General features: G+C 40.8%; 1 protein-coding gene across 1 annotated transcript in view; it reads left to right on the top strand.

Moving 5' to 3' along the window:
- Nucleotides 1-2,439: 2,439 nt before the first annotated feature.
- arhgap21a (Rho GTPase activating protein 21a) overlaps nt 2,440-14,835 on the top strand; it is a 38,917-nt gene continuing 26,521 nt past the window's right edge. Inside the window, 3 exon segments of the mRNA XM_020597905.1 lie at nt 2,440-2,982; nt 5,557-5,745; nt 8,037-8,058. Of these exon segments, the coding sequence (XP_020453561.1) occupies nt 2,671-2,982; nt 5,557-5,745; nt 8,037-8,058 (523 nt within the window). The 5' untranslated portion in view covers nt 2,440-2,670.

The raw sequence follows: 14,835 nt of genomic DNA, 5'->3' as shown, positions 1-14,835 counted from the left end.
TCTCCATTCTCTGTCACCACAGCCACAGTCTGGATGTTGTCTTTGGCCCTGTGCGTGAGTGTGTTGTGTGAAGCCACAAGGCGATTTGCAGAATTTTCAGCAGGCAGACTCCAAAACCAAACTGTACAGTGTTGGGTCCAGCTTTGAGTGGTTATGGTGCAACAACAAGGGCTTCAACAAAGACATCCTAAGCCCTCTGTCTACTGGTCAGTTATTCATAGTACCACCCTGCACACCCATTTCACGAATGTCGGTGGTCACACTCAAGCTGATTTTATCAAGTAGACCCCACTGGAATTATTTATTATTGCTGCTTTTCTTGGATGGTCACAATTCACACCTCTGTGTAATCTCATAAAGTTCTTCAAAGTGGTTTCATGGCTGGCATTAAAGAGCTGTGGCTGGTTTATTGTGTGTTTGAACATGGCCATCATCCCATTAACCTGCTGCTGCTTTTATGTGTCAAAGTGTATCAAAGTAAATAAAAGTTTTTGGTTTTGCAGCGTTGGACAGTCACCTTGGGCTGTGGGACATTGTGTTGGGTATTTTGTCAGAGATTTTAAGAGTAAATAAGTCACCTATTCACTCATATGTATTGGACCATATGCTGTGCTTGGCTGCTTTTTTTCTGTCCTCTTTTCTGTACAGAATACCACATGCTATACTGAGCCAAGTGAATGTAGTAACAAGATGCTCGTAACCAAATGCTGAGAGAGAACATTGCACAACTGAGTTCCTGATGTTGTTTTCATGGTCACCATCTTCTCGGATTGCAAATATTCATCAGAATCAAAATAGACTGGTACATTTTTACCATTTAGTAGATGCTCTCACCCAGAGTGACATTACAAACCAAACTGCTGCTTCTGGTGAGCCTGCATTGGCTGTTCTTGGTAGAGAACCAGTACAATTATGAGAGCCTGTCTTAACTAAGAACTCACCCTGGAGACATTGTGAGTTATTGAAATTCAATGACTAAAGATGGACTCTTAAAGCGGTGTTACCCAGATGTGTTCAACATTTAAAGTTAGGCTGTTGCTGTTGGAGCAGCAAAAACGCTGCAGAAAACCATGAGATGAAAATGTGATTAAATATTAAATTGATGCTTTAGTCCCGTTCTCTACTAGAGAGATTTACTAAAAGGCGTCATGGCCAGGTCCATCCTACTCTCAGATCATTGCACTGCTCCAAATAAATGCAGTTCCCAAGCCTTTGTGGAGTTTGTTTCAGGGCTTTATATTATTACTGATCTCACAGTTCAATTCAGTTGCGATTCCATACTTTTAGATTTAGTTCACTTGCTTCCGATGTTATATAAAGTGCTTCACATTCAACAAGTGAGCAACGCTCTTGTTTCCCAGATATAAAATTATGTAAAGTTCACATTAGTGGCTTGTAAGCACATTTCCTGGTTGTAATACTGTGGACCAAGGATGTATTTTCCTAGGCAAAATGCAAAACAACTGAAACACAACACATCTATATTTTTAGACTTACATGTGCAAAACAGCCGAGCAGAAATAATAAAAGCCCCACCCTGCTAACCAAGGCATCATCATTCTGCATAATTTAAAACATAAAGGCTGTCTCATCCAGTAGCAGCTTCGGTCCGGAAGCCACTTTAGTGACCCGTTTGAGCACAGACAGGAAAAAAAGCTGATTCATCTGCAATTTGTTTTGATATATAGATGGCTGCTAACTAGCATTAGCTCCACAACAGAAACAGAGTGAATAAAGTAGAATCCACACATTGGTTGCTCAACTTCCATGGCTTCATATCTCGCAGCCAGAGATAATCCTCTGTATGGACCCTGTACATAAATAAAAACAAACTATAAAGGAGTTATTGCGTGTTTATGTAACTCCTGGTAGTCTCTGATCACCATGCCTGCCACACAGGCATTAGTCCTTTGTAGTTGCCAGATGAGCTACAGCCATGTGGGGGTGGGGGGAGGATTAGTTGTACTTTTTCATGACTTTACAGGACTCATATGCTTCCTTGTCTGTATTTGCCCCACTTGACTACTTCCACTAGCTGTAAAAGTTAATCCTGTCTACTGGCATATCCCAGCTTTGTTTGCCAGTTTCCTCATCTAAAAACCTTTTGACTGTTTCTTATGCTTAACTGTCTTTTGCCTTGTGTGTGCATCTTGTTTTGTTCTTCTGAATTATTGATTAGCATTGACATGTGAGTCTGTTTGCATGTTGCACAGCAGCTAAAACTTTGGAAGGTTGGCAGAGGAAGAGGTGAGCTAGATAGAGGGAGATGAAGGAAAGGAAGAGAATTCACTTCAAGATGCCTGGTGTGCATGCATGTGTATGTGCATGTGTGCGTGTGTGTGTGTGCATACTTCACAGAGAGTGTTGTGTGGTGAGTGGGTGGGTGCGTCAGTCAGTTGGCCTGTGCTCTCTGCAGTGCGCTCAGCCACTGTGCTCTCCTCTTGGCTGAATGGAAACATCGTGTGTCTGTGGGACGCCCAGAGGAACAGCCCTGTTTCTTCGAACTGACACCAAAACAGAAAGTCAAAGATGGACTGAGGAAGACAGAAGGAGCAAGTAGGGTAAGCAGAAGAAAAGGGGACGTGAAAGGCAAAAAAAAACGGAGCATTTCTGAGGATACTTTTCATCCATTCAGCCATCTGGTCATACCACCTCAGACTTGGCTAAGCCATGCTGGCCCAGAGGAACGGGCTCCCACTAGGCTGTAAGCAGGTTCTTCTGAAGGATCACCCTGACCTGCGTAATGTGGACGTGAAAGGTGAAGGATGCTGCTCCTTCTCTGCTTCTTCTTCAACAGGAGGTTGTCCCTGGGCTCGGCTGGCTGGGGTGGATGGCTGCTTATCTGAGCCATACTGTCTCTGGTTCCAGCTTTTGGCTAGAGCCTACTGGGGTGAAGTGGAACTGGGGCTCACCAGTCCCAACCGCAGCATGTCCTGGGCTTGGCTCAGAGAAGCATCCCGGAAGAACTGTGTACAGTCGTGGGTAAGGACAGTTGCATAACGACAGATGGAGAGCATCCCTGTGAGAATAGATGAAACTAGCTGTGTTAGGAATACCTTGAGTCACTTGAAATAAGCGTTAAGGTGACATCAGTGTCTGGCAGAGGCATGTTGGTTTACATAGGAAATATTTTAGAGGGGCACCTACACTTTTTTATGCTGTCCGAGGAATTCTGTGTGCGTCATCTTGCTTTACAGCAGCAGGGCTGTTCCATTTAAATGACCGATCTCTTTTGTGTCCATGTAGATGTGTTGGGTTTTAGGTTTTATTTACTGGGGTCTGTGGTGGGTTCAGTGTAAAGCTTTTCTGTATCCTGTCAGAGGAAGCTAAACATTTGTAGAAGCTAGAGTTTCTTCTAAAATAAAACTGTCACAACAGCTTTTTTATGTAATGTGGACTGATGCTTAATGGAGTGACGTCACACTTTGCTCAGTAATGGACAAAAGTAGGGAATTAAAGGAACATTACCCTAGGATTTAGTGACTAATATGGTCAGAGTGGGAGAGATTTTTGGAAAGGAAAAGCGAGAGTTGGATCTATGAGGTCAGGTGACCCAGGGGTGACTCATAAACTAAAAAATGTCACAGAGAAAAGCTGAGCCCACAGCTTATGCCACTCATATTCATTCATTTACATAATGAAGGAGAAATAGGGATGCGAATGCATACATGCACATCAACACCTCATTGTGCACATAATGGTGACTGTTTTGACACATTAATTGCATGCATATTGCACGTAGCAGCATTTATCAGGTACTGTGACAGCACATTTACAGTATTCTACCTTTTGCCTACCTGTCTTTCATAAAAGCATGCAGATGTAGTTTCCCTTCGCAGGCTGCTGCTTATCGACTTGTATAGCTGAAAATGTTACATACTGTATAAAGTGGAAAGTGTGTGCATGTGCCTCAGCCATGAGGCATTTGAGCCAACTGGCTCAGCAATTGCATAATCTGAAATTACGTTTTCAACATGAAATCAAAACAAACAGCTGAGCTGGACTGTGTCAGCTCCTTTCCCTCCTTCTCTTCTGTTGTCTCCTCTCTCAGTTACATTATGGCTTTGGCTTACTTCCTGCTCAACACCACTGGGTATTGGTGGTGATTTCACCAGTCATACCATTAAGCACACACCCATCCTGCTCTCTGGAGGCTTCTACATCTCCTGCCCTCAGACAGGCAGAGGGGAGGTGGGGAAGGGGAAGCCAGAGAGAAATGGCTTGTTCTGGATCTCTATGTCTAACATGTATTTTGGATGGTGAAGACATCATAGTGGAGGCTGAAACTCCTGGCAGGGTCTTGTAGTTCTGGTGCACGGTGGTGGTGTTAGAAATAACCACTAAGGGATGCCTTGTGCTGCAGTGGTTCGGCTCCGTCATTATTTTGATTTACACAAATGCGTAATTGCCCCTTTTGTCATCTACTGCAGACTGTATGTGTGTGTATCTGTGCTACTATACCATCCCTCATTAATATTTAAAATGTTTGTTATTGACCCTTTCATCATAACACAGCCTCCCTGTTAGATCTAACCCACCTGTGCTGGGTCTATATATGCGTGAGTTTGTCCTTGGGTCTAATAACATCACCTTCAGGACAACAGGGATCATGAATGTTGACTTGCTGTATTGAAAGGTACAGTTCTTATTTGAGACAGAATCAGCATAAACAAGTTTTTTTTTCACAAACACCTTTTTGTTCCTGAGCATTTAAAATCAGAGTTTTACAGCTGACCTGAACATGTGTTGTGTTACATGGGCTTAAATGTAATGTTAAACTCAGAGTTGTCAACATTTAAGGGTTGGATTTATCCTGTAGGATTGTAAAGGATAAGTCTGTCATTATGCAAACATGCCGCATTGGCCCTGTAAAGTCCCAGTAACAGGAACCATAAATGTAGCTGTGTGGAGCTCGGGGCAGTACAAATTAAATGACAGTTCTGATTATTTTGAGAGATACTGTGATTGCTGTTGTTGACCACAATGCAGGAACTAGGCCCAAACTATCAAAATGCAGTATTGGCCTCTGTAGCCAACATTTTAAAGTTTCCCTTTAAGGATATTTGCTGACAAGCTACACTGGTCATACAAGCCGAACCTCTTCTTAATCAACATCTAGTGAATATGATCTGTTTCCCACCATTCAGACAGATTGCAGGAGGAGTTTCATTAGATTTGTTGGCTAATTTCTGCTCTACTGTCATATTTTAGATCTTTAGAGGTTAGTTGGATTTATTGACATTCTTGTTTTCAACAGATGTTGTATATTTGTGTATGTGTTTGTAATGAGATGCTGCAAAAAGATTCCAAGTAAAACAAACTTTTATACTGAACAAAGCTGACTGGCTTCTGATATTTGACAGGCTAAATTTACCACACATATATGAGAGTGGCATCGTTGTTCTTATTTAACTCTCAGCATCAAAGCAAATCAGCACACATCACAAAATGTCGAGCTAATCTTTTGAAACTGTTCCTGTTTCCATCTGTGTCAACAACACAGTGAAGATTGTACAATCTAAAGATTAAAGATTAACACCTTTGTCCTCCTTTCAGGCCAAGCACAAGGATGGGCACAATCAGAGCGAGGCGTCGGCCGCAACTTCTCCCGGGGCAGAGGAGGAGCCTTTTTCTTGGCCGGGGCCAAAGACACTTCACCTGCGCAGAACCTCCCAGGGCTTCGGCTTCACACTGCGTCACTTTATTGTGTACCCACCTGAGTCTGCCGTCCACAGCTCCCTCAAGGTGACAGAATAGCTTCTTACACCTCTGATGACACTGGGATCTAAATATTCCAAAACAAAAACAACCTTCATACCCTGGGATGTGGTTTAAAGCCAAATAGTTTTTTAAAAAGCAATTCTGACATTGGAAATATGGTTTCAAAGTATAGGCTAAAAGCTTTTCATGGATTAGCATTAGCCTATGACTTAATTTAAGACATTCAGTGTGTTTACTGTACGAACCCGGAACCTTCTTGCTGTGAGGCGATAGCACTAATCACTGCCCCACCATACCGCCCAATTTTGGAATATAATTTAAAAAACATTTTAGGATGTGACGTTGGGTTTTAGTGCATTGTGATTGTCACAGTTAATCATTTTTCACAGTTTTCTCATATTTTATTAAATTAAGCAAAAAATTAATTGTGAAAATAAGATTAATTGGAAAATAAATCATTAATGAAAATAATAATCAGTTACAGCTCTGCAGTCTGATAATGGTGTCATCAGCAGCACCTGAAATAATCTAGCAGATCTTGTTTGCATACTAACATCTTTGATATTTATTTTGGTCTGGGGACTCATTGCATTCGCAACAAAGCTGCTTGGAATTAGTTTGCAGTGTGCAATTAGCACACAGCTGAAGTTATTTGCACTAAAGCAGCAGCACTCAGAAATATAAGCAGTGTTTAATCTGTTCGTGATGTTAAAGTTGAAATATTACATTGTTTAATTGTTGATTCATCATTGCTGACCACTAAAGAAAGAGCAGTACAGTGTTTTAGTTAAACTGTGATGATTATATACACAGATAGTCTTAGTTATATAGCACAGGACTGAGTTTATGCCGTGTGTCATCCCACCTGGGACCAAGCTGCCCTGCACTAATAATCCTGCCATTACAAGACTTGCAGCTCCTAATGGGCACAGACTAACACAGAGCTTTGGGTATATATGCCTGGGTTTCTTTAACAGAAAAAACCAATGCACTATGTTTTAGTCAGCATTTTCAAAGCTTATCATTGCCTGCCTTTTATTACTTTTTATAGGTGATAATTCAGGATAAGATGGGTTTACTTTTCTCTGAAGTGTATTTGGACAACCTCTTCTGTTTGCACAGAAGGGTTTCCTACCAAGTTAGCATAGTATGTTCTGTTTGTAGCTGTTGGCTCCGGTCCTGTGTGTTGAAAGAGAAACTATAGCGCAACAGTTAGGATTTTCAGACATTTGTGTAACCAGAGAGAGAAACAGTTTCTCCCAGAGGCCTTCCTGGGTAGCATAATGTTGTTCCGGCCACTTTTAAACCCAGTCTGGGCCAGTATGTGCTTCTCTTATCATGCTAATAAGATATGAAGGTTTTGCTGTAGACTTGCACCGAGCTGACATTGCAAAGAGTTTGCTGGCTTAGTGTATGTAGTGAGAGTCCAGTGGTACATACCATACAAAATTAAGGCAGTAAATTCATCTTATAAAAGAACTGACAGGAAGCAGAATTTAGCAACATAGCAGATGGCACTACTCTGAGTGTTTTAATTCATTCATTTCATTCATTAAATGATACATGCCGTGGAATGTAGGGCCGTTACCTATGGTTATTGTCATTTAGGAATAATCTGCATTTTATTTCCTTGATTACTTGGTCAATAAAACATCAGAAAACATATATAGACCACAAGATGGTGTTGTTAAATGTTTTGCTTTGGCTGATAAACAGTCAGTACTCCAAAATATTCCATGTACTAAACTATAAGAGCAAATGAAGTAGCAAATTCTCACAAATTTACAAATTCCTTGCACATACATCACATCTCATTTAGGTTCCTGGATTGCAGCTCTTTACTAATCACACATTGAGGATATTGGGGTTAGCCTGAAGAGTCAGACCATCTTAAGGAAAGCACTGGCAGAATTGAGCGTCTTAAGGGATGCATGCAGAGCCTACTGTACTGTATGCGTCACTGAGAGGAGGTGGATTAGGAGAAGTACGTGGATTTAAACTTGAGCTCAGAGGGAAATGTAAACATGGGAATGAAATAGCTTTTTCTCTCACAGGGGGTGCTCTGGACTTTTTAAATTACATGTTTAATGAAATGAGCACTCTTCTCTTCTCTTGTCCCTCCTTCAGTGCTGAAACAGCATTTACAAGAAATGGAGTATGATGTTTTTTGGGGGGGTGTAAGACAAATAATTGGTATTTGTATTTACATATGATGTGGCACAATATTTCAGCAAAGATTGACATCATATATTGCAGTTAATTGCAAAGAAGGCTAACATCATCTGACATTTAACATCTCTGTTTGGTCCTTGTAGGTTGAAGAGGCTGGCACACAAGGTAAGTGTGTACATCTACATTTTTTTACTTGTGCATTAGATTTGTGTACTGTGAGCTGGAGCTCCCTAGAGTAGAGGTCAAATTACGATTGACAGTCCATTAATGTATTCTAATGATTGAAATTGATGCATCGTGATCACCTTGTGTTTTACTTGAAACACTGGTTTAAACACCAGCGTTGGTAATTCGGTCCCATTGATAGCTTTCTAAATGTGCTCTTTGAGACCAGGGATTGGTGCTTAACTAATATCAGTGAAGTTGTCAGTCTGTCAGGTAGACAGGCAGAGTCTTAGTACACTTTGGTGTTTAAAGCTTTAGTCCTTGCTCTTTAAAGTGGCAGTCGGAGCTGTGCTGTTAGCTTGGAAAGGCCTCAGCATTCCTCAGAGCATCCATCCCGTCATTCCAGTCTCTTAGTATTCTGTTCATGCCTACAGACCAGCATGAATTAAGGAGGTTTCCTCTGCTGCGCCTCATCAGGAGCCTTTTTAACAAACCCCCTCATCTCAGTATAGCATATAGAATCACAAAACATGTATATCGACACACATGAACATGCATAATAGACATAACTCATTGCATTGTTTTTTAAATCTACTTTTTATGTTTTCAAGTGATATAACACAAAAGGCATGTTTCCTGTTTTATGCTAGAAGAAGCTTGGTACTTGATACTTTTCTGGCAGAAGCACCAGCTGTTTTTCTGTGTAGGTAATGGGAGAAGATCCTCCTCATTAGCTGTTTTTTGGCATATAAAGCAGTCAGACCTCCAGTACGTGTGATTCCGTCAGTTGTTACGGCATGACTGGACGGTGAAAGTGAAGAGTCCAGAGTTAAAGGAGGGTGAGCAGAGAACTTTGGAGCTAAAAAACGAGCCTTAAATTCCTCTCAATGGGAAATTGAGAGATTCCTGTTAGTGTCCCTTATCATCTCTCTTGGCCCTTGGTGTCATGTTCCTCACATTACCCCTACCCCACACCTATTTTAACTCCTCCATGTCCACCTGCTTCATTTACCACAGGCATTAAACAGCCCAATAGGGAGTTGGTGAAGCTACACATTCTTGCACTTTTTATGAACTTGAATTGTCACTCTACCTGAAAGGAGTCATATAAAAGCCCTGTCTGACTGTGCGTGCCTGTGTCATTAAATCTGACATGGTGAGTGCATGAGAACCATTCATAGTAAAGCTCATTAGATGGTGAATAATGATCCTGGCCTGGAGAGGTCCCCTGCTGCCACAGGAAGGCACTTGGCTCATTTCCAGTTTCTCATAAATCCTCCTTTGCTTCTCAGCAGACCCAGGCTGGCAGGTATACTGTGGCAGGAGGGGGTGTCAGGAACGCCACGCCATTCATTTTTTTTTTATTCATACCAGTTTCTTTGAAATATTACAGCTGATAGGGCCACATTTTTGAGAATAAATATTCATATATACTAAACTACATTTAGACCAGTTTTATAATCTTCATGATCCTAAAACTGCACTACAAACTATTAATCTACTATCCAACCAGGTCTTTTTTATCCTTTTCTCCCAATTTACACTTCAGAAGATTAATATGCTCCCATATGTGTTTTTATATGGACTGTATGAATGAGAAAACAAATCAGCTTCTGCAGACTGTGCAGGAGAAACTCAACTTGACAGGTTCGATTCACAGAGCATGTTAGCATGATATCAGAGTCAAAGTTCTCTCTGTTTCTGGAACTGAAAACCCAGACTTTCCCTCAACTCAGGGTGAACAAGCTCCATGTTTTCACTTAACCTGCTTTCTGGAACACCCGCTGGCCTCTCTAGTGCACTGCAGTGCAGTTTATTTAATTGACTCCGGACCAGTGTGTGATTAGACTGTTGGTGTTTGGAGAGAGTGCATGTTGACTAACTGGGTGTTGCCAACTGGAAATACTTCAAACCTCCAGCAAATGCACACACAGACAGACCCAAGCACACTGACATAGATGCACAGATAATCAAGTGTAAGCACTGATATACATTGTTTAAAATGAATATGCAGTATTTAAATGCATAGTGGAAACAGGATTTCTTAATTTGCATGTCTGATGTATGGATCTGTTTATTTCCTTTCACGGCTGTTGTGTGCATACCAAGCAGCTGTTATCCCAAATCTTTCTATCTGTCTCACTTCCTTTCCTCTTCCTCCCTCTTCTGTATCTGTCTCAGCCTTTCCTGTATTTCTCTCTCTTCAGCAGTATATTTTAGCAAGTTGTCAAAGGGTAAAATCCAAAGGAGGCATTTTGTGTTATGCTCATGAAGGTGTGGTTCTTCAGCACAGCAAGAGAAACAACAGAAGAAATTTTCCATCTGTTCAAATATTTATTTTTCATTCGACCTGAAACACTTTTCTCTGAAGGTACCAGCTTAATCCACCCCCTTTTTCTTTGGTAGTGTTCATAAAGTCTGCAGAGGGGGCGTAATGCAGCACAGATTAACTATTCACTTTTTAACTCTTTTTAACAAAGTTGTCTTTCTCTCTCTGTTTCTCATTCTGACCTCTGTTCCTGTCTTTGTCTCCCTGACTACATCTCTTCTTTCTGTGTCTTCTTAAAGCAGCAGTTTGACATTTTGTGAAATATGCTTATAAATGTTCTTATCAAGAATTTAGAGTACCACTCTCATATGCATCCATTAAATATAGTGTCATAGCCAGCAGCCAGTTTGCTTAACTTAGCATAAAGTTTAGAAAGGAGGAAATGGTTTGAGAGCCTGTTTGCTCTCTACTATGTATACAACAGTGATAATGTTTGTGGTCACGGTTTCAAACAGAAGTAGACAAAATCAAGGTTCTCATTTGCAAATGGCAACTGTAGATTTTTTTTTTAAAACAGCAACCATCACTAGTAGATTTTTATCAGGTGTAGCTAGCTACCCGATTGAGCTACCTTTTGCATTATTAGATGCAGGGGTGGATCTAGAAAATTTTGAATGGAGTGGCCAAGCTGGGGCAGAGACTCAGAGAGGGGTGGCACATTTGAAATACATGTATTAAGTCCATGAAACCCCTAGTTTTAGGAAATAATAAACCATACTTTATTAAGTATAGTGCGTTCTTTAGCTAACTTTGGATGTACTTCTTATTTACTCCTGGCCTTGAACATGGCTGCTGCACAGTGGTTCCCCCCCCCCCCACTGAGGTGAATAATGCCAAGTACTCCACAGTGACAAATGAATGCAAATATCATGCTGCCTGCATGATATAAAATAAAGATAGTTTGACCACTATCACCTGGAAAATGCTAGTTGTATTCAAGGCAACAATTTGTCATTGTTTATAGTCCATTCTTTACACTTCTCTCTTATGTTTTTGGTTTGGGAAAGATCTGAAAAATCAGGCACAAGTCCTAACATTCTGTAAAGTATCACAGCCAGATGGTTTATTTAACAGCTTTTTTGAAGCAAGAGGAAGTATTTTGGGCTAAAACCACCCCATTTGTCTTCAGATATATGTCACTTGTTCCCTCAGTTGAACTCAACTCTCTTAATGAATAGTTTGGCTTGTGTTACAGAAAGAAAACAAGACATTGAATCAAGGTTTTTGCTGTGTGGTCAGAGAAATGTCAGTGCATATCCTCTTTCTTCTGGGTGGGTTTGGTATGTGGAATTCCTAAAAAAAAAAAAAGAGAGAGAAAGATCCAGAGTACTCCACCATCTTCCTGTCTTTGGTGGAAACAACAGCAGGTGTGTGACTCTCTGTGTTTGAGTGTGAATTTGTATTGTTGATGAGTAGGTCAGTGGACAGATGTAGCAGTAGTGTCATGTATGTGTTTTAGCACCAGTATCTCTCTGTTACAGTCATAGAAGTGACTCATTTTGAAATGATCCCAGCTCTGTTAGAATTTGGCCCTGCAGGGTGATTCATATAAATATACACTTAGCTAACAGTTCATTAGGTACACTAAGCTAAACCGAATGCAGTCTAAAACTGCAATAAGTCCTCCTCCATGAAGGTGATATATTCCTGTTCTTCTTGTTACTACTGTTTAGGAAAGTCCCACCAATATAGTTCACACTCTTATTTACGTACATGCAAGGACAAACCCCTGACATAACACTGTCAGTGATGATAGGGGCTGTAAGTTGTATTGACAAACCCTCCCCCAGTGCGTGCTGAGGTTTCTGACATAAAGCTGTGGGTGTTTACAGAGTGTAGCAATTAATGAAAGGAGGCCCGTCGATCTGCCTCTGTCAACCTACAGAAACTGCTGATGTGGACTTGCTACGTATTTCAAGAAGGACAGTACAAGGATACTCAGGTGTTTCAGCAGAGTTTAAGCTTTTAGAGTAGAGTTGTTGCCATGTGACTTGTACACAGAATTCATGGGAATGGAAGAAGCAAAACCTAAATTACAGTATTTTCTTTCATGATGGGGTCATCTGCTGTATTTAAGCGATCCAGTTTCTCTGAGCAGATGTTTGACAAGAAAGCATGTTGCTTTTGAAGGAAGCTAGAGTTTATGGATTAATGTGAAGTGTATTTGTACTTTGACCTTTTAACACTACGGGGAGACCTCCTTGTGCCAGGATCATGGGCCTCCCATTTTCATACTTCTCTGCCGGAAGACCCTTGACATAGATAGCCCTTTAAACACATACACAATCCTTCGCCAGCTCAGTGTTTGAAGTGTTGGGAAAGTTGGAGAAAAACACTTCTTCTCAGTGTTGGAGTGAAGAACAAGAGACACATCTGCATAGGCTTTTGTGTATTTTTTCTGCATATTTGTATGTGGGTGTGGTGTTTTTAAGTGTGACACAGGAGGTAAAGAACAAGTTGGACATAGAGGTATTACGCCCGGGTTAATGCAGTGACTGGGCAGCAGGCCCAGCCCTCCGTAGAATAACATTATCTAACCCAAAACACTGGGGGAGCAAGAAACTGGCCCACACAACCAGGCCCAGCTGTGCAGCCAGGGATGACGGCCAAACCAGAGCTTGCTGTGACCAGAGAGTAGCACTGACTCTCAGCAGTGCCAGTAGGCCATTGACTGTGAACCAGAAAAAGCTGTACACAACTGAAAGTAAAGAAAAGGATCGTCCATTATTTTGTGTGTTATATTTCATATTGGGACATTTTCTGCTTTCCTGTGTTTGATAACTGAAAAAAAGTGAAAGAAGCCAACAAAGCAGTGCTTTTTAAATATGAGGTTCTCATGCTTTTCTTTGTCTCACACACACACACACACACACACACACACACACACACTATATATATCGCCTTGGATTGCGAGTATAATTCGTTCCGGCAACGTGCTCGTAATTAATTAATTAATCTGTTTAATTATCGTTAAACAGATTGATCGCTCACACTTCTGGATAATTTCCTTTTTAACTTCCACCGTAATCATCTACTTCTTCTTACCACCTTCCTTTTCAACCTTTTTCTTCTTCTTCATCGGGTCCATTGTTGCAGGACAAATGACTATATGAGTGAGACCGGGACACGATTTCTGTACTCACTATCCCACAGCGAGAAAGAGAGAGAAGTACCATCGGCTCAGTTGTGACCTGACACTCGGCAGACAGCGTACGTACTACTTGTATTGCAAGACATATACATATGTGTGTGTGTGTATGAGCTTTTATTGACTTACTCTTAACCCAACAGTTTTTTAAGTCAGTGCTGATTGCAGGAACCTTGGTAATTTTGAGTTATAACTAAAGAAAAACGTACATGTTTGTGCCAAATTAGAGTCAGAGTGTTTCTTCGTCCTTTAGGTGCCAAATGAAAGGTAATTCAACATATAGCACAAATGAAATCCAGTAGGAAATTAAACTTATTATCAGTTGAGCACACTGAACATTTATTTGATGTTGTATTTAGTTTGAATAAAATACCTTCAATTATTTCTCCTTCAAGCATGCACCTGCTTACTGTAGTTTAAAGTGGTGTAGTAAAGTACTGACTGCTTAGTCCGCTAGTGAAATATTTGCCCCAACTACCACCCAAGAGTAGCTGTGCTTACTCAACTCTCATTCTGTGTTTTGGAGCAGCCAAAGTCTTTTTGAGGCAGGCTGATGTTTTCCATTAATTCACACAGTAGTTTATGCTTTGGTAAGACATTTAGAAGCATTACAAATTTCCAAAGCTTTAGATTTTCACATTTAATCCTGTTCATCCAGCTGCAGGGCACAGAAACGTCCTGAATTCAATTTGTGCTGCAGAGTTGGAGCTTTGTGAGATTGGCTTAAGACTGAGAATTTGTTTAGTGCAAGCACACACAGAGGGGTGCAGGGGAGGCAGATGGAGTATTTGTTGACCTCCAACATTATCCAACATTGTGTCTGTACTGTTACGCAGTGTAACAGAGCCACACTGTTACACTTTAGTCTTTCATATGTTGTTTTTATGATTAGCCTTATACGATTATAATGATCTTAAATCAGTGTTCAGTGTTGCCCTTGTAATTTATCACTGTTCCTCTGTGAGAGAGTTCGGAGTAGTTTTATGTGCTGTGCTGCCTTCTACTGGTTCAAAAGCAAGTCTACAACTGTTGACATCTCAGTAAGCCTCATGGACAGTGACTTAAGGTTAAAGTGCTGAAAATCTCGCAATCATTTTAAAGCTTTTTGTTGATGCTGTTGCTCGTATATGTTATACAGATAATCTGTAAATCAAAACATTAGATGACATTCATGATAATTGTCTGTAGTAACATGTTCAACCACAAGAGGGAGGTAGAGTGATACCTGACATATCTTCAGAAAAAGGACTTTCAAGGTGACATGTTTATAATCCAACCCCCTTGAGAGTATATATTAGAG

This window comes from Monopterus albus, unplaced genomic scaffold (genome assembly GCF_001952655.1).
Source record: "Monopterus albus unplaced genomic scaffold, M_albus_1.0 scaffold3.1, whole genome shotgun sequence".
NCBI lineage: Eukaryota > Metazoa > Chordata > Actinopteri > Synbranchiformes > Synbranchidae > Monopterus > Monopterus albus.
This window is presented reverse-complemented; position numbering and strand designations above follow the sequence as displayed.